This window comes from Pangasianodon hypophthalmus, chromosome 24, assembly GCF_027358585.1.
Source record: "Pangasianodon hypophthalmus isolate fPanHyp1 chromosome 24, fPanHyp1.pri, whole genome shotgun sequence".
NCBI lineage: Eukaryota > Metazoa > Chordata > Actinopteri > Siluriformes > Pangasiidae > Pangasianodon > Pangasianodon hypophthalmus.
In genome coordinates, this window is record NC_069733.1 from 5,080,025 (window position 1) to 5,103,844 (window position 23,820).

The 23,820-nt window shown below is 40.6% G+C and overlaps 1 protein-coding gene across 1 annotated transcript; it reads right to left on the reverse strand.

Annotated features, from left to right (window-relative positions):
- Positions 1-13,207: 13,207 nt before the first annotated feature.
- LOC128317352 (uncharacterized) lies at positions 13,208-15,865 on the reverse strand. The gene is made up of 5 exons (XM_053229252.1): positions 15,755-15,865; positions 14,706-14,777; positions 14,523-14,615; positions 13,921-14,127; positions 13,208-13,780 (listed from the first exon to the last, which is right to left on the reverse strand). The coding sequence occupies exons 1-5, from the start codon at positions 15,863-15,865 to the stop codon at positions 13,439-13,441; spliced, it is 825 nt and encodes a 274-aa protein (XP_053085227.1). The 3' UTR covers positions 13,208-13,438.
- Positions 15,866-23,820: the final 7,955 nt, after the last annotated feature.

The following is a 23,820-nucleotide window of genomic DNA, read 5'->3' on the forward strand; positions in this document are numbered from 1 at the left end:
TCATAACTCATATTGTATAACTATATTAGGAAGTTGCGGGGAGTTTTAATCTCAAAGTTGCGGGGAGTTTTAATCTCAAGTTGCGGGGAGTTTTAATCGGGGAGTCAGCAGCTAAACTCATATGTGTTTTGCATCTAAGGACCCCTTCTAGCGTCAAAGGTTGAATGAACAGACCTCATTCTGATGACCACACAGAATAGCTTAGTTCAATTCTACTTTAAAATACCAGACTCATTAGTCAACGTGTATCATAGAGTATTTTATTTCTTAACCAGTTACACTGAGTAACAATGTACATTTATTTAAAGCATAGTTCCTAGTTTTGTTATTATTACTCAGAATTAATCTATCATTGGCCTTGGAGGAAAACCTTTCTGTTATAGGGTGAATTCATGTATACTGGGAAATTACACTTAACAGCATTTGTTTTCTGGCCTGTGAAAACAAAGAGAAAGTCAAAACTTATGTAACTGAGCCCTTGCAGTGGGAGTGCCTGATAGAAATAACATGACTTAACTCATCTGACATCATATAAGAGGGTGTGATCAACATCAAACAGGAAGCTGACCCCAAAAATCTTGGGGGAAGGAAAAAATGACATGCTTTGGCAATTTTTTGTTTCATTCTTTAGCTTATAAAATTGTCATGAGTAATTTATTTTACATATTTGTTATGCAAATATAAACTCACTGAACACTTTATTAGGAACACCTGTACACCTACCTATTCATGCAACTATCTATTCAGCCAATCATATGGCAGAAGTGTAATGCATAAAATCATGCAGATACAGGCCAACAGCTTCAGGTAATGTTCACATCAACCATCAGAATGGAGAAAAAATGCGTTCGCAGTGATTTTAACCGTGGCATGATTGTTGGTGCCAGACGGGCTGGTTTGAGTATTATTATAACTTTCACACACAACAGTCTCTAGAAGTTACTCAGAATTGTGCAATAAAAAACATACAGTTTGTAGTAGTTCTGAAGATGGCTTGTTGATGAGAGAGGTCAATGGAGAATGGCCAGACTGGCTTGAAAGGCCACAGTTACTCAGATGACCACTCTGTAGTGAGCAGAAATGTATCTCTGAATGCACAACACATAAAACCTCAAGGCAGATGGGTTACAATAGCAGAAGACCTCATCAGGTTCCACTTCTGTCAGCCAAGAACAGAAAGCTGAGGCTGCAGTGGACACAGGCTCACCAGAACTGGATAGTTGAAGACTGGAAAAGTGTAGCCTAGTCTGAGGAATCTGGATTTCTGCTGAGGCACACAGATGGTAGGGGAAGAATTTGGCACCAACAGCATGAATCCATGGACCCAACCTGCCTTGTGTCAACAGTTCAGGCTGGTGTAGGTGATGTAATGTTGTGGGGAAAGTTTTCTTGGCACACTTCTGGCCTGTTAATTCCCATCAATCATTGCTTGAATGCCACAGCCTATTTGAGTATTCTTCCAATCTTCTAATGGCTACTTGCAGCATGATAATGCACCAAGAGCATCAGTTAATGTTCACATCAAACATCAGAATGGGGAAAAAGTGTGAACTCTGTAACTTTACCCATGGCATGGTTGTTGATGCCAGATGGGCTGGTTTGTGTAGTTCAGAAACTGCTGATCTCCTGAGATTTTCACATAGAACAGTCTAGAGTTTACACAGAATGGTGCAAAAAACAGAAAGCACTGAGTGAGCGACAGTTCTGTAAGCCAAGAACAGGAGGCTTTAGTTAGGCTCAACCAGACTGGACAGTTGAAGATAAAAAAAAAACACCATATCTTTTTCCAGTCTTCAGCTGTCCAGTTTGGGTGAGCCTGTGCCCATGATAGCCTTAGATTAATGTTCTTGGCTTACAGGAGTGGAACCCAGTGTAGTCTTCTGCTGTTGTAACCCATCCACCTCACGGTTTGATGTTTTGTGCATGCTGAGATGCTTTCTGCTCACCAGGGTTGTAAAGAGTGATTATATGAGTTACTATGTCCTCTATCCAATATGTCCATTTTCCTTTGATCTCTCTTATCAACAAGGCATTTCCACCCACAGAACAGTCACTCACTCAGTGCTTTTTGTTTTTCGCACTACTTCACTTGCATCGACACCTCTTTGGACCACTTAGGAAGAGTTCCATTTAGTTCTCTTTAGTTCATAATTTTTGTGCGTGTGTCTCTGTGAGCTTTCCACATTTTCTCAAACTCCACCAAATTAGATGGAGAATGTTGGTGGACAGCAACACATTTTCAAGTCATGCCACAGATTTTTTGGAAATCTGTGGTTGATTAAGTCTGAGCTTTTTTTTTTTTTTCCATTTTTCTGTTTGGACATACAGTACATTTTCACCCTAAATGCAGATGTCTGGCTGATAAAAAGGTTCTCCTCACCAATTTGCTTATATTTGGCTCCATCTATTTTGCCTGTGATGGCAACAAGCAACCCTAGAGCATGCTACCACCACCGCGCTTAATCATAGGAATGGTGTTACGTGGGTGTTAGGCTTTATTTGGTCTGCACCAGATATTATGCTTTGCCTTTAGACCAATTTCATCAGACCACAAAATCTTTTTCCAAATGTGCTCAGATTTTCTAACATGTCCTTTTTCAGAAGTGGCTTCCTTCTGGCCACTCTTCCATATATTCTGGATCTGTGAAGAGCTGATAACGTTGAAGTCGGCACACATTCTCTTATTTCAGCCAGTGAGCTCTGTAACTCCTTCAGTGTCATAGCTGGACTCCCAGACAGTTCTCTTACATTACATTAAAGGCATTTGGCAGACACCCTTATCCAGAGCAACTTACAGTTATCTCATTTTTATACAATTGAGCAGTTGACGGTTAAGGCCCTTGCTCAAGGGCCCAGCAGTGGCAGCTTGGCGGTGCTGGGATTTGAACTCTCAACCTTCCGATCAGAAGGCCAACGTCTTAAACACTGAGCTACCACTTCCACTGCGCTTCTTGTTTGAGCATTCAGTGTGGCTTGATCTTGGTAATGTCCAAATTTGCCATATATTTTCCACTTTGTTATAATGCATGTCACAGTGCTCCTAAGAAGGCTCAAAGCTTTGTTGATATTTTATAGCCTTCTCCAGTGTTATCCTCCTAACAACTTCCTCTCAAAGATTCATAAAGACTCATAAAGACAGAGATCTCATAAAGACAGAGATATTTATTGTGCAAGCACACATTTGGACAGAGGTGGATTTCAAATTAACACAGGTGTATCCTATTTAACATTTAGTGTGAGCTCTTGAAAATTAAATACTAGTCCTAATTTAGATTGGTGAATGCAGATTTTAGTTTCTTTTTATTATTTATTTATTTTTTTTACATAATTTGGAGTCTCTGTACAATTATATGTTTATAATAAATCACAATAAATCACGTTTCAATTACGGAAATAACAGGAATTTTTTTAAAAAATCTTGCCCAAATTCATCAACATATTCTAATATTGTATGAACACTGTAGACTAAGTAACGTTGATTATATATTTCGATGTTGGCCTAAGTAACATTCTATAATTCAATTATTCGTACAATAACAACAATAACAGGACTTAGAACAGGGCAACAGGGCAACTAAAAAGTTTTGTAACATTTTATAATTTAATTCTATTAATAGCAGCAAAACAAAGGATTTAAACAAATGATAACCATCAGTATCAACATTATATCTAAAGTTATGTGAACACATGCCACTAAGTAAATGTCTTTGCATACTCATTAGGAGGCCTAAGCAATGTTTTATATTTCCCAGTATATTTTATAAGATTCTTCATAAAAACATATAATGCACATAGAATCCATCAGTGCATCATTTAACCAAAGTTGTGAGTGTTTCATGCATCCCTTCATGCATCCATTATAGCCTGTCACATTTTTCCACTTACTGTATTTTAAGACTGTCATAATTAACCATGTTTCATTAATTTGGAACATCAGGTTAAATTATAGACTGTACATGATTTGAAATAACATTAAGCTTATTTTCTTACTGTTATACTAAGTAAAGTTGTACACTCATGGAGCACTTTATTAGGAACACTGTACTAATACAGGGTAGGGCCTCCTTTTGCTCTCAAAACAGCCTCAGTTCTTCATGGCCAACACAAGATGTTGGAAACATTCCTTTGAGATTCTGGTCCATATGATTGCATCACGCAATTCCTGCAGAGTTTTCAGGTGCACTTTCATTCTGCAAATCTCCTGTTCTACCACATCCTAAAGGTGTTCTACTGGATTCAGATCCAGTGACTGGGAAGGCCACTGAAGATCATTGAACTCATTGTCATGTTCATGAAACCAGTTTGAGATGAGATGAAGCTTAGAAGGAGGAAAAATTGTGGTCATGAAGGGATTCACAAGGTCAGCAAGAATACTCAAAAAGGCTGTGGCATTCAAACAATAATTGATTGGTATTAACGGACCCAAAGTGTGCCAGGAAAACATTCCCCACACCATTACACCACCTACACTAGCCTGGACTGTTGACACAAGGCAGGTTGGGTCCATGGATTCATGCTGTTGGTGCCAAATTCTTCCCCTACCATCTGTGTGCCTCAGCAGAAATCCAGATTCCTCAGACTAGGCTATACTTTTCCAGTCTTCAACTATCCAGTTCTGGTGAGCCTGTGTCCACTGCAGCCTCAGCTTTCTGTTCTTGGCTGACAGAAGTGGAACCTGATGAGGTCTTCTGCTATTGTAACCCATCTGTCTTGAGGTTTTATGTGTTGTGCATTCAGAGATACATTTCTGCTCACTACAGAGTGGTTATCTGAGTAACTGTGGCCTTTCTGTCAGCTCAAGCCAGTCTGGCCATTCTCCATTGACCTCTCTCATCAACAAGGCGTTTGTCACTGTATGTTTTTTATTGCACAATTCTGAGTAACTTCTAGAGACTGTTGTGTGTGAAAATCCCAGGAGATCAGCAGTTATAATAATACTCAAACCAGCCTGTCTGGCACCAATGCCATGGTCAAAATCACTGCAATCGCATTTTTTCTCCATTCTGATGGTTGATGTGAACATTACCTGAAGCTGTTGGCCTGTATCTGCATGATTTTATGCATTGCACTTCTGCCATATGATTGGCTGATTAGATAATTGCATGAATGGCTAGGTGTACAGGTGTTATTGATTTAATAAAGACTTAATAAAGTGTTCGTTAAATTTATATTTGCTTAACAAATATGTAGATTAAATTACTCATGACAATTTTATAAGCTAAAGAATGAAAAAAAAATTGCCAAAGCATGTCATTTTTTCCTTCCCCCAAGATTTTTGGGGTCAGCTTCCTGTTTGGTGTTGATCACACCCTCTTTTATGATGTCATATGAGTTAAGTCGTGTTATTTCTATCAGGCACTCCCACTGCAAGAGCTCAGTTACATAAGTTTTGTCTTTCTCTTTGTTTTCACAGCCCAGAAAACAAATGCTGCTAAGTTTAAATTTCCCAATATACATGAATTCACCCTATAACGGAAAGGTTTTCCTCCAAGCACAATGATAGATTAATACTGAGCAATAATAACAAAACTAGGAACTATGCTTTAAATAAATGTACATTGTTACTCAGTGTAACTGGTTACGAAATAAAATACTCTAAATAATTTCTATGGTACACGTTGCCTAATGAGTTTGATATTTTAAAGTAGAACTGAACTAAGCTATTCTGTGTGGTCATCAAAATGAGGTCTGTTACAAAAACTTCATAATTTACTCTTGAGATTAAAACTCCCCGCAAGTTCCTAATATAGAGGGGGAAGAGTGTGAAGAAGGAAAAAGAGGAAAAGAAAGAGGAAAAATGAGAGAAAAAAAGAGGAAAAGAAAGAAAAAAGAAAAGAAAGGAGAGATAAAGAGAAATAAGTGATTTGTAGGCATCTGTTTTGCAATTTTTCTCAGAAAACATGCTTTTTTTTCAGAATTTGTTTCACGCTGCCAACAAGACGATGCTGGTTCGAGTGCCACCTCCGACAAGAACTAAATTTTGAATTAAATTTTTGAAATTATACCTGATAGTCTACAGAAACATTGCTGATGTTAAAATCAATAAATTATTCCTCACCACAGTTCACTTCTGTGTAGTTTGATAATGATATTGGTGATTTAATTCGATGCAAGATATGGCATTTCTCTATGTATGTACTGTTATGAATGCTGTCTTTTTACAAAATGTCTTTTATTGTATTAATATTATTGTATTTACATATATTGTATTTGTTTTATTCTATTGTATAGTTTGTCCTTTGATTTATTAGAAATCCTAATTAACATATGATTACTCTATTACTTATTTAAAGATTTGTGCTAAAATGCGTGTTCAAAAATAAAGAGATTATAAACTGTTTTACCACCCAGTGGGCTCACAGAGTGATTACTGAAGTAGAAGTGTGATATAAATCAGAGACCAGTCACTGGTATATAAACAATAGAACTGTATTTTTAAATAAATAAATAAATAAACAAACACACCAGCTTAAGCATAATATAACACGCGCACCATAACAATAAATACAAGTGATAAATTATTATAAAATAGTAAAATATTAAAGTAATAACTATAAACAACAACAACAAAAAAACTAAGTATTTTAAACATTATATTTACATATAAAATATATACATATAACTCTGTAAAGAAGTAAAATCTATTTTTTCTTAATGTGTTCCAGCCACTGCTCTTTTGTTAGAGTCTCACTATTCGGACAGTAAGTAGTGCCCTTATACTGGCTATGTCCAGTCTCCGCTGTCCTGTGGCGACCACATTTTTTTGCAAGTATTCGCCTCCACTCTTCCTGTATACGCACGTGGCATTTGTGGCACGTGGCATTTGTGGTTGGACGGCCAAAGCTGGAGGAATACTGCTAGCTTGGGGTGGCTGGAGCACTACAGAAGGTGGAGTGCTGCTGGGCTGAGGAGTGGTGGTGGCTGAGGGTCCAGGGACCACAAACAGTGTACGTGGGGCTAGGGTGGGGAGCAAGTGTGACAAAAGTGCCTGGAGGTCGAGGAAGCAACTGTCTTTGGGGTGCCAGCTTTGGTCTGGCTGTCTCACTTGGGTCTGGGGGGGACATGGAGCAGCAAAAGGAAGAGGATCAGGCAGATCCATTCCTTGCAACAAGAGAGTCAGGTCTTGCCTTCTCACTCTCTCATTGTTCCATTGAACCAGAGTCGTCTGATTCACCTCCACCAGATGCAGATTGGTGCTCTGAATGATGGCCCCATTCTTCAATATCAGCTGCTGGATCCTGCGGTAGTCATACAGGATTAGAGACCATCTTGTCAGGGAGCCTTGCCCTTCCTCCTCGGATTTTTGTGAATCCTGCAGAGTCTGATGAAAATGGCCTCCACGAGCCGCCAACAGTCTGGCCACTAGGCGGGTGAAGCTGTCGATGCCAACACACACTGTTTCAGACTATCTACCCCAGGAGTTAAAAATGGCCTTCTTTTTAGGAGACCGAAACCTCCCTGTGGTTAACCTTTCTTGGTGTCTGGCAGCAAAGACCACTCGCTGCTTGTCAAAATCTAGCAGGTTCTGCCAGAGGGCCACAATTTCACTGACCTGAAAAAGACAAAAGACAAACCATGCACACACGGATAAGTTACATGCAATATTGGTTATAAATACAAGACATTTTTTTCTTCTCTTTTTCATTCTTTTTTAAAAATGCCACCTGCTGACTGCTGAGAGTTAGACTAGTTTGATGCTTCAATTCCACCAGATAATCTGCCAGGCTGTCCACCCGGTAAATCCCTGGCACATTTCGATCATCCACAGCCTAAGACAGTTTATTGAATAAAATATTTGTTAACTGTCTGCATGTATGACAGTAGGTAATTTAGGAATGGCTCAAATGTTTAAAGATATGTCAAAGGTTCAAATGGTAACCTATTATACAATGAGTTTTCTAATACTGTGATATTTACATACCAAAGTCTCCTCAGGCACTTGAGTCAGACTTGCCCTACCGTGTTGTGCGGCAAGCTGTACACGTGCTGGAGCACTGATACCAGGTGAAGTTGTAGACATATCAGTGCTTGTAGTGGCTGGCAGGGCAGAGGAGGACGCGGCGGATGGCGGGGCAGAGGAGGACGTGGCAGATGGCTGGGAGGAGGAGGACATGGCAGATGGGGGGAGCGGGGGAGGACGCAGCGGCTGGCAGGGAGGAGGACACAGCGGCTGGCGGGGTGGAGGAGGACGTGGCGGATGGGGGGGCGGGGGAGGATCATCACTTAGGTCCTCCTCAAATCCTTCAACCTTCTGCTCATCGACATTAACTTCCTCCAGCAGCTGGTCTGTTGCCTCAGCATCTGGGTCCACCCCCTGAAGCGGCTGTCCAGTCTGAGCGAGTAGGTAGTCCACTCTGATAATCTGATAGATTACTAAACTAATTATGGTGGAGCTGAGGTCATTAAATGTTTTACTCTTACCAGTGTACTTCGAAGGGGGCCAGAAGCTGGGAATGTATTTCCTCCCGAACACCTTCAGACTGTTTGTGTTTATACAGTGTACCACCTCCCCTGCATAGGTGAGGAGAGAGGATGGCTCGGTGGCCAAGGAAGCTGCTGCCTGCTCCTGGTTCCACCTGTTCAGGCCTTCCAGGAGATAGAGCTGAAAATTCAGGGTGTTTGCACTGGTTCCTGTTAAGAAATAAGGCCATAAAATGGAGATTGTAAGCAGGCATATTATTATGTATTGTATTGTAACGTATTTGATATAGAGAACAGTGAAATGCCAAAAATCCACAAACCTGGAAAGACTCGAGTGATGTTGAGCACCTAGCGCACCTGTACCTGGTGAGCACTATCCCTCCCTTGGTGGTGGTGGTGCCTGTCTTGGTGTAGAGAGACACACCCGGAACGTCCTGGATGCACTTCACATGCCTCTTCTGAACATGCCAAAAGTGCTTTATCCTCACCGTGTCCAGCAGAGGACACCCATAAGGTCTCTCCCCTTTTCCTCTTTCAGCTCCTACAATAGGTGGTCAATCAGGTAGACTGTGGTCTCCACTCCACGAGTCCTCTGATGGCAGTAGAGGGCCAGCTCCTTCTTTGAAATGCGCCTGTTCACCAGGTCATCAGTGATGAGAGGCAGCCTTTCGTCCTCCAGCTGCTCTCTCTTCGCCTGATGCAAAAGAGCAATGTCATGCGGATCCCACTCAACAGACGTGCCATGAAGGTTGGGTAGAGGGGATGAGCATCTGTAATGCACCCTGTCGCCAGTCGCCGCATAAAGTGCAAGATGCCCAGCCTGATGTTCAGGTTAGGCCATCCTCCAAACTGGGTCTGCAGCTTGCTCTGCCCCTTGTCTGCACAGCAGCCAGAATCCACATATAGCAGCACCAGAGGAGCCACCCCTGCCTGCTGGTACCTGCTGACCAGGCCTGACACCATGGAGTCCAGACCAGGGCCTTCCTGGACATTAGGACACTGATGAGTATCTGTCCTCTCTCGAAACCAACAGAGGACATCCACTGCGCAGTGCCCAGGGCATGGCCAGCCAGCTTCTTCGTGATCTGAAGTCACAAACAATATTCACACCAAGCATTAATAACAATACATTCCATAGTGCACACACACAACCACTATGCTAAACAAAAATGTGTGCAATCAAAAAGTGTGAAGCAACTGACTTCTACCTTTTTTGTTGAATCCATTTTTAAAATGGTCCCAAATGTTGAGGTGATGCTGGACTTAATATGATCCAGACGGCTTATGATGTCCTTCCCATAAACGGTCAACAGCCACTTGCTGGTAGGCACTTCAATGGGTTCTGCAGGCTCCTGAAAAGAATCAGAATCAGAATTAGCTTTATTCGCCAAGTATGCGCACAGACACACAAGGAATTTGTTGTGGTTTTCTTTAAGGTGATCTTGGTACATACATACATATCTTACATGAGAACAAAAAACATTTAAATAGTAAGACTTAACAATAAAAAAATTAAAATAAAAAAATAATAATGTGTATGAATATGGAACAGAGGATTTATGTACAGATTTGTGCATTATTTACTCTATATACAGCTGTATAAATAAAGAGATATGCATATGTATTTACATAATACTTGAAAAAGAGGTAGTAATTAGAGATGGAGGATGAATTACAGAAATGAATTATAGAATAAAAAAACACAGGTAATGATTCCTGTGTTAGCTGTTTAAGCTGGAGATGGCATGGGGGAAAAAACTGTTTTTATGCCTAGATGTTCTAGTGCACAGAGATCTGTAACGTCTGCCTGAAGGGAGGAGTGCAAACAGGTTGTGGCCGGGGTGAGAGGGGTCTGTGATGATGTTAGCTGCCCGCTTCTTCACTCTGGAGTTGTACAAGTCCTGAAGGTTGGGCAGGTGCACACCAATGATTCTTTCTGCTGTCCTAACAGTCCGTTGCAGTTTTCTTATATCTGATTTGCTGGCTGACCCAAACCAGACAGTTATAGAAGAGCACAGAACCGACTCAATAACAGCTGAGTAAAACTGTGTCATCTGCGCCTGTGGCAGGTTGAACTTTTTCAGTTGACAAAGGAAGAACAACCTCTGCTGGGCCTTTTTCACAATAGAGTCAATGTGAATGTCCCACTTCAGGTCCTGAGAGATGGTGATGCCCAGGAACTTGAATGACTCCACTGCAGCCACAGTGCTGTCCATGATGGTGAGAAGGGGGAGAGCAGGGGGGTTTCTCCTGAAGTCCACTATCATCTCCACAGTTTTGAGCGTGTTCAGCTCCAGGTTGTTGTGACTGCACCAGACAGCCAGCCGCTCAACCTCTTGTCTGTAAGCAGACTCGTCGCCGTCCTGAATGAGACCGATGACTGTAGTGTCATCTGCAAACTTCAGGAGTTTGACAGAGGGGTCCTTAGAGGTGCAGTCATTTGTGTAGAGGGAGAAAAGCAGTGGGGAGAGAACGCAGCCCTGAGGAGCTCCAGTGCTGATGGTGCGGGTGTTGGATGTGAATTTTCCCAGCCTCACTAGCTGCTGCCTGTCTGTCAGGAAGCTGGTGATCCACTGACAGATGGAGGTGAGTACAGAGAGCTGTGTTTATTTAGAAGGGTATCTGGGATGATGGTGTTGAAAGCGGAGCTGAAGTCCACAAACAGGATCCTTGCATAAGTCCCTGGTTTGTCCAGATGTTGGAGGATGTAGTGCAATCCCATATTGACTGCATCATCCACAGACCTGTTTGCTCGGTAAGCAAACTGCAGGGGGTCCAGCAAGGGTCCAGTAATGTCCTTCAAGTAGGCCAACACCAGCCTCTCAAATGACTTCATGACCACAGACGTTAAAGCAACAGGTCTGTAGTCATTTAGTCCTGTGATTTTTGGTTTCTTGGGTACAGGGATGATGGGCCTTTGGCTTTCCTTATCTTCTGTTTCCTGAAGACTTTGCGTACATCATCTTCACAGATCTTAAGTACAGGCTGAGAAACAGTAGGGGGGAGCGACGGGGAGGGTGTTGATGGCTGTGTTGTGAGACGGTCAGAGCGGGTGTGAGGTGTCAGACCAGGCTTTTCAAACCTACAGTAGAACTCGTTCAGGTCTTCAGCCAGTTGTTGATTGGCCTCAGTGCTGGGGTATGGGGTCTTGTAGCTGGTGATGGCTTTCAGGCCTTTCCACACTGATGTAGAGTCATTACTTGAAAGCTGTTTTTCCAGTTTTCCAGAGTAGTTTTTCTTTGCCACTCTTATCTCCCTATTCAGTGTGTATTTGGCCTGTTTGTACAATGCTTTGTCCCCACTTCTGTAGGTGTCCTCTTTGGCCTGGCGAAGCTGTTTGAGTTTTGCACTGAACCAAGGTTTATCGTTGTTAAATGTTAAGTAAGTCCTGGTAGGAACACACATGTCCTCACAGAAACTGATGTAGGACGTCACGTCACGTAGGACGTGAGCTCATCCAGATCAGTAGCTGCAGCCTCAAAAACACTCCAATCAGTGCAGTCGAAGCAGGCTTGTAGGTCCCGCTCTGCTTCAGTAGTCCATCTCTTTACAGTTTTTACTACAGGCTTAGCAGATTTAAGTTTCTGCTTGTAAGCCGGTAGAAGATGAACCAAACAGTGATCAGAGAGTCCCAGAGCTGCTCGGGGGACAGAGTGGTATGCATCCTTTAAAACAGTGTAGCAATGGTCCAGTATATTGCTGTCCCTGGTGGGGCATTTGATGTGCTGTCTGTATTTAGGCAGTTCGCGGGTGAGATTAGCTTTATTAAAATCACCGAGAATGATAATGAAAGAGTCCGGGTAACGCTGCTCTGTGTGTGTGATCTGATTGGCCAACAGTTCTAGCGGAATGTACGCACTCACCAGAATAAACGAAGAAAACTCCCGCGGCGAGTAAAAAGGCTTGCAGTTAATTAAGAGAGCTTCCAAATTTGGGCAGCACATCTTCTTTAAAACTGTCACGTCTGTACACCAGCCTTCATTGATATAAAAACATAATCCACCGCCTCTCGTTTTCCCCGACGACTCGGTGACGCGATCCGCTCTGAACAGCTGGAAGCCCATTAGATGAAGCGCGCTGTCCGGGATGGCTCCGTTCAGCCAGGTTTCCGTGAAGCAAAGCGCAGCAGAGTTTAAAAAGTCCTTGTTTGTGCGGGTGAGGAGTTGTAGTTCGTCCTATTTATTTGCTAGGGAGCGGAGATTTGCCAGATGAATGCTCGACAGCGGAGTCCTACAACCGCGCTGTCGGAATTTCACGAGCGCACCAGCGCGCTTCCCTCGTTTGCGTCGCCTGGAGCGTTTGTATAGGATCGCAGCTCCTCCGACTAAAATGTCCAGTAAAACGTCTGAATGCTCAAACGTCGGCAAAAAGTTATTTGGTGCGCTATTTCTGATGTCCAGGAGTTCGTTTCTTGTAAAGCTGATCGGAAAAAAGTTGCTTAAGACAGGACAAACAAACAAAAACAGTACAAGTACCAAGAAACAACAAACCAAGGCTGCCATGTGCGGCGCCATCTTGTGACATCAAAAGCAACAGGGAGGAAGCTGGGGCGGTCAGCAAAGACAGCGCACTACTCCATGTAGTGCGCCAAGTGGTGAAGCCACTCCTCCCCATGGTTCTCCTTTAGCTGTCTGGCCAGTCTAGTGGGGCTATTTCCAAGTGTCCTCTCCCTCAGCAGGCGTATGACACGAATATCACATGCATACCTTTTAAGCAAAAATACTATAAATATATGCATGTTACATGCAAGATAAACAAAATGCTGTTGTCAAACGATTAAACGGTCAATATAATGAACATTTATTATTATTTATTGAACTAAGATTCTGTAACACGTGTGTAGATTGTGTCTTACTTGTATGTCAAGATCACACCAAACAGTGTCCAGTGGGGCAAGTCGAGCTGGTTCAGGACTGTCTGGCTGGTGGAAATGTAATTCAGACGACAAATGGTACACCTGAGTGTCTCTGTCACCATCAGGTAATACCTGTCGATATCCAGCACCCTGCGAGCCCTTTTATGGTTGCCATAGCCAGTCAGTTGCTTCCCACAGACAGGACAAAACGGCCTGACCTTCCAGGAGGTGGTAGGGCATCCACACCAGGAGCCTGTGTGTGAAGAACCAGTCTGGTAATGGAGCCTGGTGGTAGATGAGGACTGGAGGCTCGTACCAGAGCTTCAAGCCTGACCGAAGTCTGCCACCGTGATAGAGTGCAGATGCAATCCACCGCTGATCCTGTAAGGGGATCATCTTCCTCATTTCATTTGGCAGAGAAGAAACAGACCCAGAACCATCATCAGGAGCTGGAGGAGCAGAAGCCAGCACACCACTGGGAGCAGCAGAGGTGATCAGATCTCCCTAAACGAGACAAAAAAAAAATTCAGATGGAACATTAATAATGCAAGTTTGTTTCTGTTTGCATAGATAACATTCCAAATGCAAACATACATATGCTGTCTATGCCAAGAAGGTGATGTGGCAGAGAGATGAGAACTCACAGACTCTGAAGGAGAAGCGCGGATTCTCACAGACTCTGAAGGAGAAGGGCTGGCTCTCAAAGACTCTGAAGGAGAAGGGCTGGCTCTCACAGTGGCGGGAGGAAAAGAGCTTGCTTTCAAGGTGGAGGAAGGAGGAGTGCTGGCTGTCACAGAGGCTGAAGGAGAAGGGCTGGCACTCTCAGACAGTGGGGAGGAGGCAGATGAGGGCTTTAAGGAAACACATTGCACATTTTAGCATAGTGAACATAACCACACAATAAACACGCAGTTCTTTTAAAAGTCTTTTAAATTATCTTTCTACAACCTGATGCCCCAGCTTCCTCCTTTGTATTTTTATGTGATGATTGGCTGCAGCACTATGTTTCCCTCCAAACTGTAGCTTTGTAAACTAACGGGTGGGTTTACAGAAAAACATAAGTTTAAAACTGTACAGGACAAATGTTTTATTCAGGTGACAACCAACCCCCATAATCACACATCTGACTCAATTGCTCGCACCTCTCTGCTATGGTCAAAGAGCAGAGCAAGTGTAGAGACAATGGAGGTGTGTGTGAGGGGTGGGGTGGGGAGGGGAGGGATGGGTAGTCAGACTAATCTGTTACCACTGATATGTTAAGTGGAGTTCGTCTGTTCGTCTGGGCAGAGGTCGGGGTAGGGGCGGCACCGGAAGTGGAGGCAGGCTGATCACTGGTTCCCTAATAAGTGCAATAAAAAGGAAACAGGGTCAAAACCCATCCAAAGGCAGGTCATTATTGAAAAACAAAATAAAGGGCCGAATTACATACCCTGGGAAGATGGAATCCACAAAAACAGCCCTGTACTCCACCAAAACGGGCCTGTGCTGGACATTTATCTATCTGTAACATTAAAAACAGAGTGTCAGTTGACAAGCAGCCAATTGATTACATTATGTGTCTTTCTGTCTGTCTTCCTATAAACATTTGCCTGTACATACCCTCTGAAACAGGTCAAACATGGCCTTCTGAGATTTTTGAGGCTTGCTTGGACATTTTTAGAACTTCAAAAAAGACTCAGAAAAACTGTTAAAAATAAACACTGACCACATCACACTGCACTGACTACTGCATTGACATGTTTTCTCTTCTAGAGTTGTACAAATGCTACAGTTATCATTTTAAAACAGACCTGGTTTCTTTCAACTTCCATTTTTACAATTTCAGTTTTTTTGTTTGGTTGTTTTTGCCCAACCACTCCTCATCCCCCATGGCCTTGTGAGATTTTTGAGGCTTTGCTTGGACATTTTTAGCACTTCAAAAAAGACTCATAGAAAAACTGTTAAAAATATACACTGATTCTTTCAATTTCCATTTTTACCATCCTAGTTTTTTTTTTTTGTTTGGTCATGTAGGTTCTGACCAGTGTCTATGAAGCTTTGAAACAACAGGCAGTGTGTGGATGCTAAATTCAGCATGTCAAATTGTATAATAATTAAATCATAACATAAAATAATTAGATAAATTAAAACGGACAATAAAATGCAAAGAATGAACTTATAATTGTCGAACAAAAGGAAGCACCGAAATAATAACATGATAAACATTCCAAAGTGCACCTAATTAAAGACGCTCGACATAACATTCCAAAGCTTACCAGCAGGTTTGAACAAAGCACACAATTAAATGCGAGATCTGAAACACGAGATACAATAACTCCAAAAGTCACTATAATACACATGTAATTATGTGTTAGAACATTATTATTAAATTAAAACGTATAATAAAGACTGCTCAAAGCACACACCTTTGCAGAGAATGATGGAGAATAATGGAAATGGGCATCGGGATTGGCGAAGAATGATGGAAATGGCTGTCACGGATTGGACGGCCACAGGACGGTTAAACCAGATGATCGCGTTAACAGGTGTGGCGCCATTCTTGGACTCCCTGCCAAGGATAGCTGTGGCATCTTTGGGATTCGAACTCATGATCTCCAGATGATAGGACTAATGATTTTCTGTTCCGTAAACATAACCGTTAGTCAACGAGTTAACTTACAACATGTCAAAATAGTAGCAGTCAAACTCCATCTTCATAGTTAGTAATATTATTAATACTAATGAATAAATAAAAGAGGAGATTGTGAGCTTCTCTCATGGCCCATTTGTAAACCAAATAACTCCACATGCAGTTGCAATCTCTGAGAACATATGGTGGGAGTATATTACAGTATCACCATAATTAGGTTTAATTTGCGCCGAACAGATTAGGCCTAGTTATATAGCCTAATATAATAGTTAGTCTTATGTTAACTGACTTTTTATCAGAGTTGGCTACTGGTTTACACAATATAATATTTAGCCTAATGTTCTTAGCTACCTTGATAGGCCAAATAGTAAAAGGAGCACTAAGACCCAAATTAGTTAATGATAACCCTCATCTTTCAATCAGATATCTAAAAAGTTACATAACATAAACAAATTATTAAATAACAACAATATACCATATCCTCCTCAGAGGAAGGTAAAAAATTAGGTAAAAAACTATCTTCTCTTCTTTAGACACTCGGACATGGTTATCACCTGCCATATGTTCCGTGGTAAACTGTACAGTTTGCCTTGTATTCATTGCCAGGGACAGGACCGACCCCATATCCCATCTCACATTCAGACATTTATCTCGACAGCCTCTTGGGTTTCATAGGTGAACTTATGTTGGGAGACATTTTTTAATAACTGCGTAAGTGTCCATAACCAGGACAACAATGATGTTGATGTGCAACCTCACACAGAGCGTGCCTGTCATTCGCTGCTCCATACAGCTGATTTTGAGCTTCTCTGCTGTTTATTGTGAAACTGCTTTGATTTTATTTCTGATTATGTTTTTCTCACCACTGTGAAGACTTAGTGTATGCATGAAACGAAGTGTACAAAAATACTGGACAAATTGCGTCCCTTATTAACTCAAGGGACGCAGAATTATATACTCTTTTTGGAAGGGTCACTGCAAATCACTACAAAGTTCTTCTGGCTGAACACATCCTTTGATGAAACATTTCTTTCCTGATGGGAGTAGTCGCTTCCAGGATAACATGACCCCATCCACAGGGCATGAGAGGTGATTGTATGATGAGTATGAAAATATGATATAGCCTTCGTCACAAGATCTGAACCCCAAACCCAACTGAACACATTAGGGAGATTTTGGACCAACATGTTAGACACTTCTCTCCACCACCATAATTAGAATATCAATTGAGGGAATATCTTATTGAATGAACGGTATTCATCACTCCAGTTCAATTCTTGTATAATCTATGCCTAAGAGCACTAAAATTGTTCTGGTGGCATGTGGTTGTCCAAGATACTTTACTGACGTGGACAAATTTGTTGGTACCCTTCCACGAAAAAAGAAGAACCCACAATTTTCTCTGAAATAACTTGAAACCGACAAAAGTAATTGGCATCCATCATTGTTTATTCCATATTTAATAAAAATCAGACTTTGCTTTTGATTTTTGATTCAACAGAATATTTTAAATGATAAAACAAATGAAAATGGCATGGACAGAAATGATGGGTCCCTTAACCTAATATTTTGTTGCACAACCTTTAGAGTATCTGTAGTGCTCAATGAGACTTCTGCACCTGGCAACAGGTAGTCTGTCCCACTCTTCCTGAGCAAACTGCTCCAGCTGTCTCAGGTTTGAAGTGTGCCTTCTCCAGACTGCATGTTTCAGCTCCACAGATTCCATAGATGTTCGATAGGATTCAGATCAGGTCTCATAGAAGGCCGTGGGCAGTACGTTTCGCTCCAGAATGCCTAGATAGTCTTGAGATTTCATTGTGCCCTGCACAGATTCTGCACACCCTGTGCCAGACACAGCAAAGTAGACCCAGCTGAGTGTCCTCCATGTTTCATAGTAGGTATGGTGTACTCTTCTTTGAAAGCTTCATTTTTTGTCTGTGAACATAGAGTTGCTGTGACTTGCCAAAAAGCTCCAGTTTTGTCTAATCTGTCCAAAGGACATTCTCCCAGAAGCATTATGGCTTGTCAAAATAAAATTCCAGTCTGGCTTTTTTATGTTTTTCTTTCAGCAGTAGAGTCCTCCTGGGTCTTCTTCCATTGAGCCCACTGTCACTCAAAAAGTGATGGCTGGTGCGATCAGACACCGATTTACTCTGACCTTGGCGTACAGTTTGTATCTCTTTGGAAGTTTTCCTTGGCTCTTTCAGTCTTATTTCAGGCTAACTGTTTCCTTTAATTACCTTTTGCATTATCCTTCTGTTCAATCTGGGGAGGTTGGCTACAGTCCCGTGGACCTTAAACTTCTTAATAATATTTGTAACTGTAGTCACTGGAACATCAAGCTACTTGGAGATGGTCTTACAACCTATGCCTTTAACATGCTTGTCTATAATTTTCTTTCTGATCTCCTCAGACAACAGTCTCCTTTTCTTTCTCTGGTCCATGTTCAGTATGGCACACACGATGATACCAAACAGCAGAGTGACTACTTTTCTCCATTTAAATAGGCTGAATGACTGATTACAAGATTGAAGTCATGTGTGATACTAATTAAAGAAAACAGTTAGCCTGAAATATGACTATAATCTGAATATTTATAATATTTTATAAATTTGGGTTTTGTAGATTTGGGTAACAACAAATCTGTCCAGGCCATTTTAGAGTATCTTTATAGAATAAGCAATAATTTATCTCTTTTCATACTTTCTTTGCTATATTCTATGACAAAGGCATGCAGGTATACATGAGACAGTTGCTTTTAATTTCATCACTTTTCAGGAGGAATGAAGTATTGTTTCAATGTGCTCTAAGGGTACCAACAAATTTGTCCACATCTGTATTTCATTTTTTTCCTTAAATATATTGTCACTCTTCTGTATCTCAGTGTAACCTATACTCTAGTCAATGGAAGTACTCTAATCTCTAATTTCAAAGTCAAAGTCAACTTTATTGTCAATTCTGCTATATGTACAGGACACACAGAGGATTGAAATTTCGTTTCCCTCAGACCCATGGTGTGAGAAACCAACATAACAAGACAAGTAATAAAAAAAAAGTAAAATAAAACACAATAAAATAAAATACAATAAAATAAAATGCAAAATAAATAAATAAATAAATTTAACTCTCACAAGGCGCTCTAGAACTATGCTACAAAAATTAGTTTAAAGTTTTGGCAAAGATACAGTGCATACTGTTTATGTCACACTTGATAAGATTCAGTGTATTTCATATAATTATGGTCAAAACCATAAGCTTATCCTAAATTCCGTATTAACAGGTAGTGATGCCTCTTTTAAAGTACTGGCCAAAGATACACTGCCCAAAGGAGGTAATGTTCCTTAAGGAGCTGGAGGAAATCCTGGACGTCACTGAACCATCTGAGTTTGTTAAAGTGATGGAGCCTCTTTTTTGCACAGCTGGCCAAATGTGTGTCCAGCCCACATTATCAGGTGCAACTGAGACTGGTGTCGGGGCCCATATTCACATAATCAAGTCACATTACATTAAATGAGCCTACAGGATGTGCCATGATTAGAACAGATGGCAGACAGATAGTAAGGACAGAATGAGAATGGATTATTTAGAAATTTCACCAACCTAAAATGTTGTTAAGATATTGAGTTGTTATTTCATTCTTTATTTGAATGTACTCAGATATGTATGTAACATTGAGTCAGCTGTGTTTCAACAAGCCATAACAATCTGGCAAGATATATACATCTGCTGAGATTTTTTTTAATGCTTTTGTGTTTGAAGAAATGGGTCTAATGGGTGTTCCTGTGCTGCAGGTGGCAGAAAGCGCTCTTTACTACTGGAACAATGAGTACATAATGAGCCTCATCAGTGACAATGCAGCCACAATCTTACCCATCATGTTCCCATCACTGTTCCTCAATTCAAAGACTCACTGGAACAAGTAGGACTGTCTCCCCTTAGTTGCAGCAACAGCAGAAATCATAGCATAAATGTTTTGAAGTCCCTACCTAAATGCACTGAACCAGACCATTAAGTCATAATTTGACTAAAATAACTTTGGGTACAAACCATCATGAGTATATGTAAAGTGACATACACAGTGTGTCTGTCTATTTTAATTATTGACAGAAGTAGATCCACCATAAAGTAACAATGGAACATTCATTTATTCAAGTAGTGTGCTTAGTTCAGAGTTCTGGACAGATTTGTAATAAATGCATGCAAACTTACATAAAAGCAGATACATCTATTGAAATACCTTCAGTAACTGAAGTCCTATTTGCAGGACCATTCATGGCTTGATCTACAATGCTCTGAAGTTTTTCATGGAGATGAATCAGAAGCTGTTTGATGACTGCACACAGCAATTTAGAGCATAAAGGAATAAAAACAGACACAGCAATTTATGTTAATTTTTGCGAAAGTCCTCTGAACTAATTAAACCAATATCTAAAATATGTTATTAGATATAAGAATCTTGTGAAATCAAACCCACAGGTGTGGCTCTGTTTGAATGAGAACATTTGTTCTTTAGCTGAATGTTAGTTTAAGGCTAACTGCATCAATTATATCATAGTTTGCCAAGGGCATGATGGATGACTGGAGGGAATAAATAATAATTGGGCTTCATACTGTATGAAATATTTCTATGTAATTCTTTTTTACATTTATACCTAATGTATCCTTCAATCCTTACATTTTTAGAGCATACAAGCATGATCCTTGGTTACAACTCTGTAAAAGACTAAATGAGGGTATCACTGACTTCCATAAGGATTTAATTGTTATTGTAGTGTCTGTCCACTAAACCAAAGCATCTCCTGTTATGACATTTACATTATACTTACCTTTTTTAAATCTGCTTAGGTTATCTACTTAGCAAAATTTTATACTTTAGTTAAATTCATTTTCTAATCTTTTTTCCATTCTCCTATTTTTAAAATTCATTCTCCTGTTTTTATTTTTTTTTCTTCTTGTCTTTTGTTTTGCACCAGTTCCTTTTGTACGTTGATTTCTCTGTCATAAATAATCCTGTCGAAATGGACACTGATGGACCATTAATAGAAGATATTCAAATGCTAAAAAAGAGTGTAGCGGAGGAAGCCATTCAGGTAACTCTAACTCTACATTAGCTTACTTATCTCACAAGATACTCCATAGAAAAGTACTATACATTTGAAATCATGCATTTTTCTTTAAAATGCATTAGTTTTCTTTTGTGAAAATAGCCTTGCCAGCTGGGCACTGAATTACTTAGCTAGACCGCCTTCAGAATATTAAACAAAGATTATTGAAAAGAAAACATGAACAAGCAAGATCTTACAAGCACAATGTGGTGAAATTAAACACTGGAAAGTCATCTATGTGATTGAGGTATAAAAATTTGTATCTGCTTAGAAATATTGCACAAAACATGTGGACAACAGTCACACCTTCTCAGATTCTTCATTGCAGGTGCACAAATCCTATTCTACAAATCACAAATTAAGAAACTCACACGCTTACACACACGCTCACATTCTTTGCCACAGTCGCTGCAGTGAATATGGAGCAAAACACATTCACACAACTGTATCAAAAAATATGAAGTCATGGACAAATTTTGCACATCCGCAAATCAGTATGTGAACTCCTGCAATGAGAGTAGCACACCTGTAGAATATTTTCTCACAAACTTCTGTATAAAATTTGGCAAAGCATCTGTTTATTTCAATCAGATCAGTTAAACGTTTACCATCACTCGATTTCGTTTCAAAGGGCTGTTCAAATCCCGAACATTCCAGCTTTCAAGTTTAGTTGAGCTCTTGCTTAGATTACAATTAGTCGTGACCGTGAAGTGTCGTGCCCTTACATAAATCATTACATAACGTAGCTTGAAAGGAACGATACGTATACACATAGAAAAAATCGTCTCTCATAGAACACAACGAACAAAAAGAATACATACCTCCTCTCCCGACAAACCCGCCTTTCCCAACGCGTTTAGTTAAACCTAACACCATACTCTCGTTAATATAGGTTACCAAGTCCTCTGGAACCACTCAGTCAGACAATAAGCAAAAGTTTAGTCTGTTATCCCCTGAATTATAAAACATCCAAACGTTTCGGTGCCGTAATCCAACTAATCAAGATATGCGACTGCCAGTCGACCAGTCCGCCACTCTTTTACTCAGGAATTCGTTCGCCTCCTCCGGTGTTTCAAATACTTCGGTGACGCCGTCCACTGTTATTTTGAACCTCGCTGGAAAGCGAAAACCGCATCGTATCTTCCTGGACCTGCACTTCTCTCTGATGCCGTTGAACACCTGTTGTTTTTTCAAGGTGTTCGTAGTCAGGTCGCGATAAATCATGTAGTCCCCATGTAGTCTGAGATAGCTTCAAGCTAAGGGAATGTGACTATATTTTCTATATTTAATCCGAATGTTAAAATTAGTTCAAGAATGTGACCACAATTATGAGTACATTTGAGTCATTTGAGTACATCTGAATCATGAGTACTATTACATTCTGATTAACCCCTACTGAATCTAGAATGGACACAACTACTGCTCTCAGAGTGTCTTCTGGACTATCAAAATTAATATTAAAGTCTCCAACAATTAATGCTTTGTCTAAAGAAACAACTAGGTTTGAGATGAAATCCGCAAATTCGCAAAGGAATTCAGAATATAGCCCTGGGGGTCTGATAATAATAATTAGCGAAATAGAGGCGGTAGACTTATTTTTTGTGGCTACATATGTAATGTTAGTATTAAGAAGTTCAAATTTGTCGAATTTATATATATATATACAAACACACACATATATATATATATATATATATATATATATATATATATATATATATATATATATATATATATATATAAAACTGTAGCTTCATTTAATGCTACATACTCATTTGGTTTAATACACATTTCTTTAAACGTGGTAAATTAAATTCCTGATCAGTAATAGTTTCATAAACAATAAGCGCTTTAGCAAGATATTTAATATTTAACAGTCCTAGCTTCAGATCAAAGCTGCTGGCTGTGCATTTAGTCTGATCCCATTTTATATTAATTAGGTTACTAAAACAAATATTCTGAATATTTCTACATTTCTGTTTAGCTCAGGAAACAGACACAGTCTCATTATAATGGAACCTGAGTGACGACTCAAAGCAGATAGCAGATTTTCAGTTTAGCCTGCTTGTCTGTTCCCTGGCCTTGGCTCTGGATTGTCACTGATTTACTAGGCCTGTTCTGAGACTATGTGCTATGCTGCAAGAAATGAGAGTTCCACCTTGACATCCAGCAGTTCAGAGACCATAACCCGTTGTAATCTACATTGCCACGCCACACTGGGATAGAAGCATACTGAGATAGAGCATACTACTGCAGAGCACAACGCCTTAGCTAATTTACACACCTCTACAATATGACTTTTAGTAAATTCTTACTGATGAAGGCATATATCATTAGCTTCTACTGATAAAAACTACATTTGAAATCCTTTGCTTGACTAAGATTCTAAGATTACCTGCTATGTCCAGTGCCCTGGCTCCTGGTACACACCTAACTAGTGCTACTGGTGCCCCTAAAAGCCTAGATAATTTCACATGCTGTAAGATAGGGTCTCCTATAACCAGAGCTCTTTCAGGTTTCTCAGGGGGTGCTTCACTGAAGAGAGCACACCTTTTAGATATGTGAAGTAGAGAGGAGTGGTGGTCTTGTGGGCAAGCCTTAGCGTTAGCCTTGGCTTTGCGATTATGCCGCTGAGTCTTCACCCATCTGCCCGTTGTGAGGGCTCTAACGCTGGATTTGGGGGTTGCTAACTCCACCTAAGCATCCAGACTTTCCCCTATAGAAACTACACTGCTTTCACTCTCACTAACCCTCTCTAAAGTCTGGATGCTCACCTTTAATGCTGAAATCTTCTCCATCAGAGAGCTAAC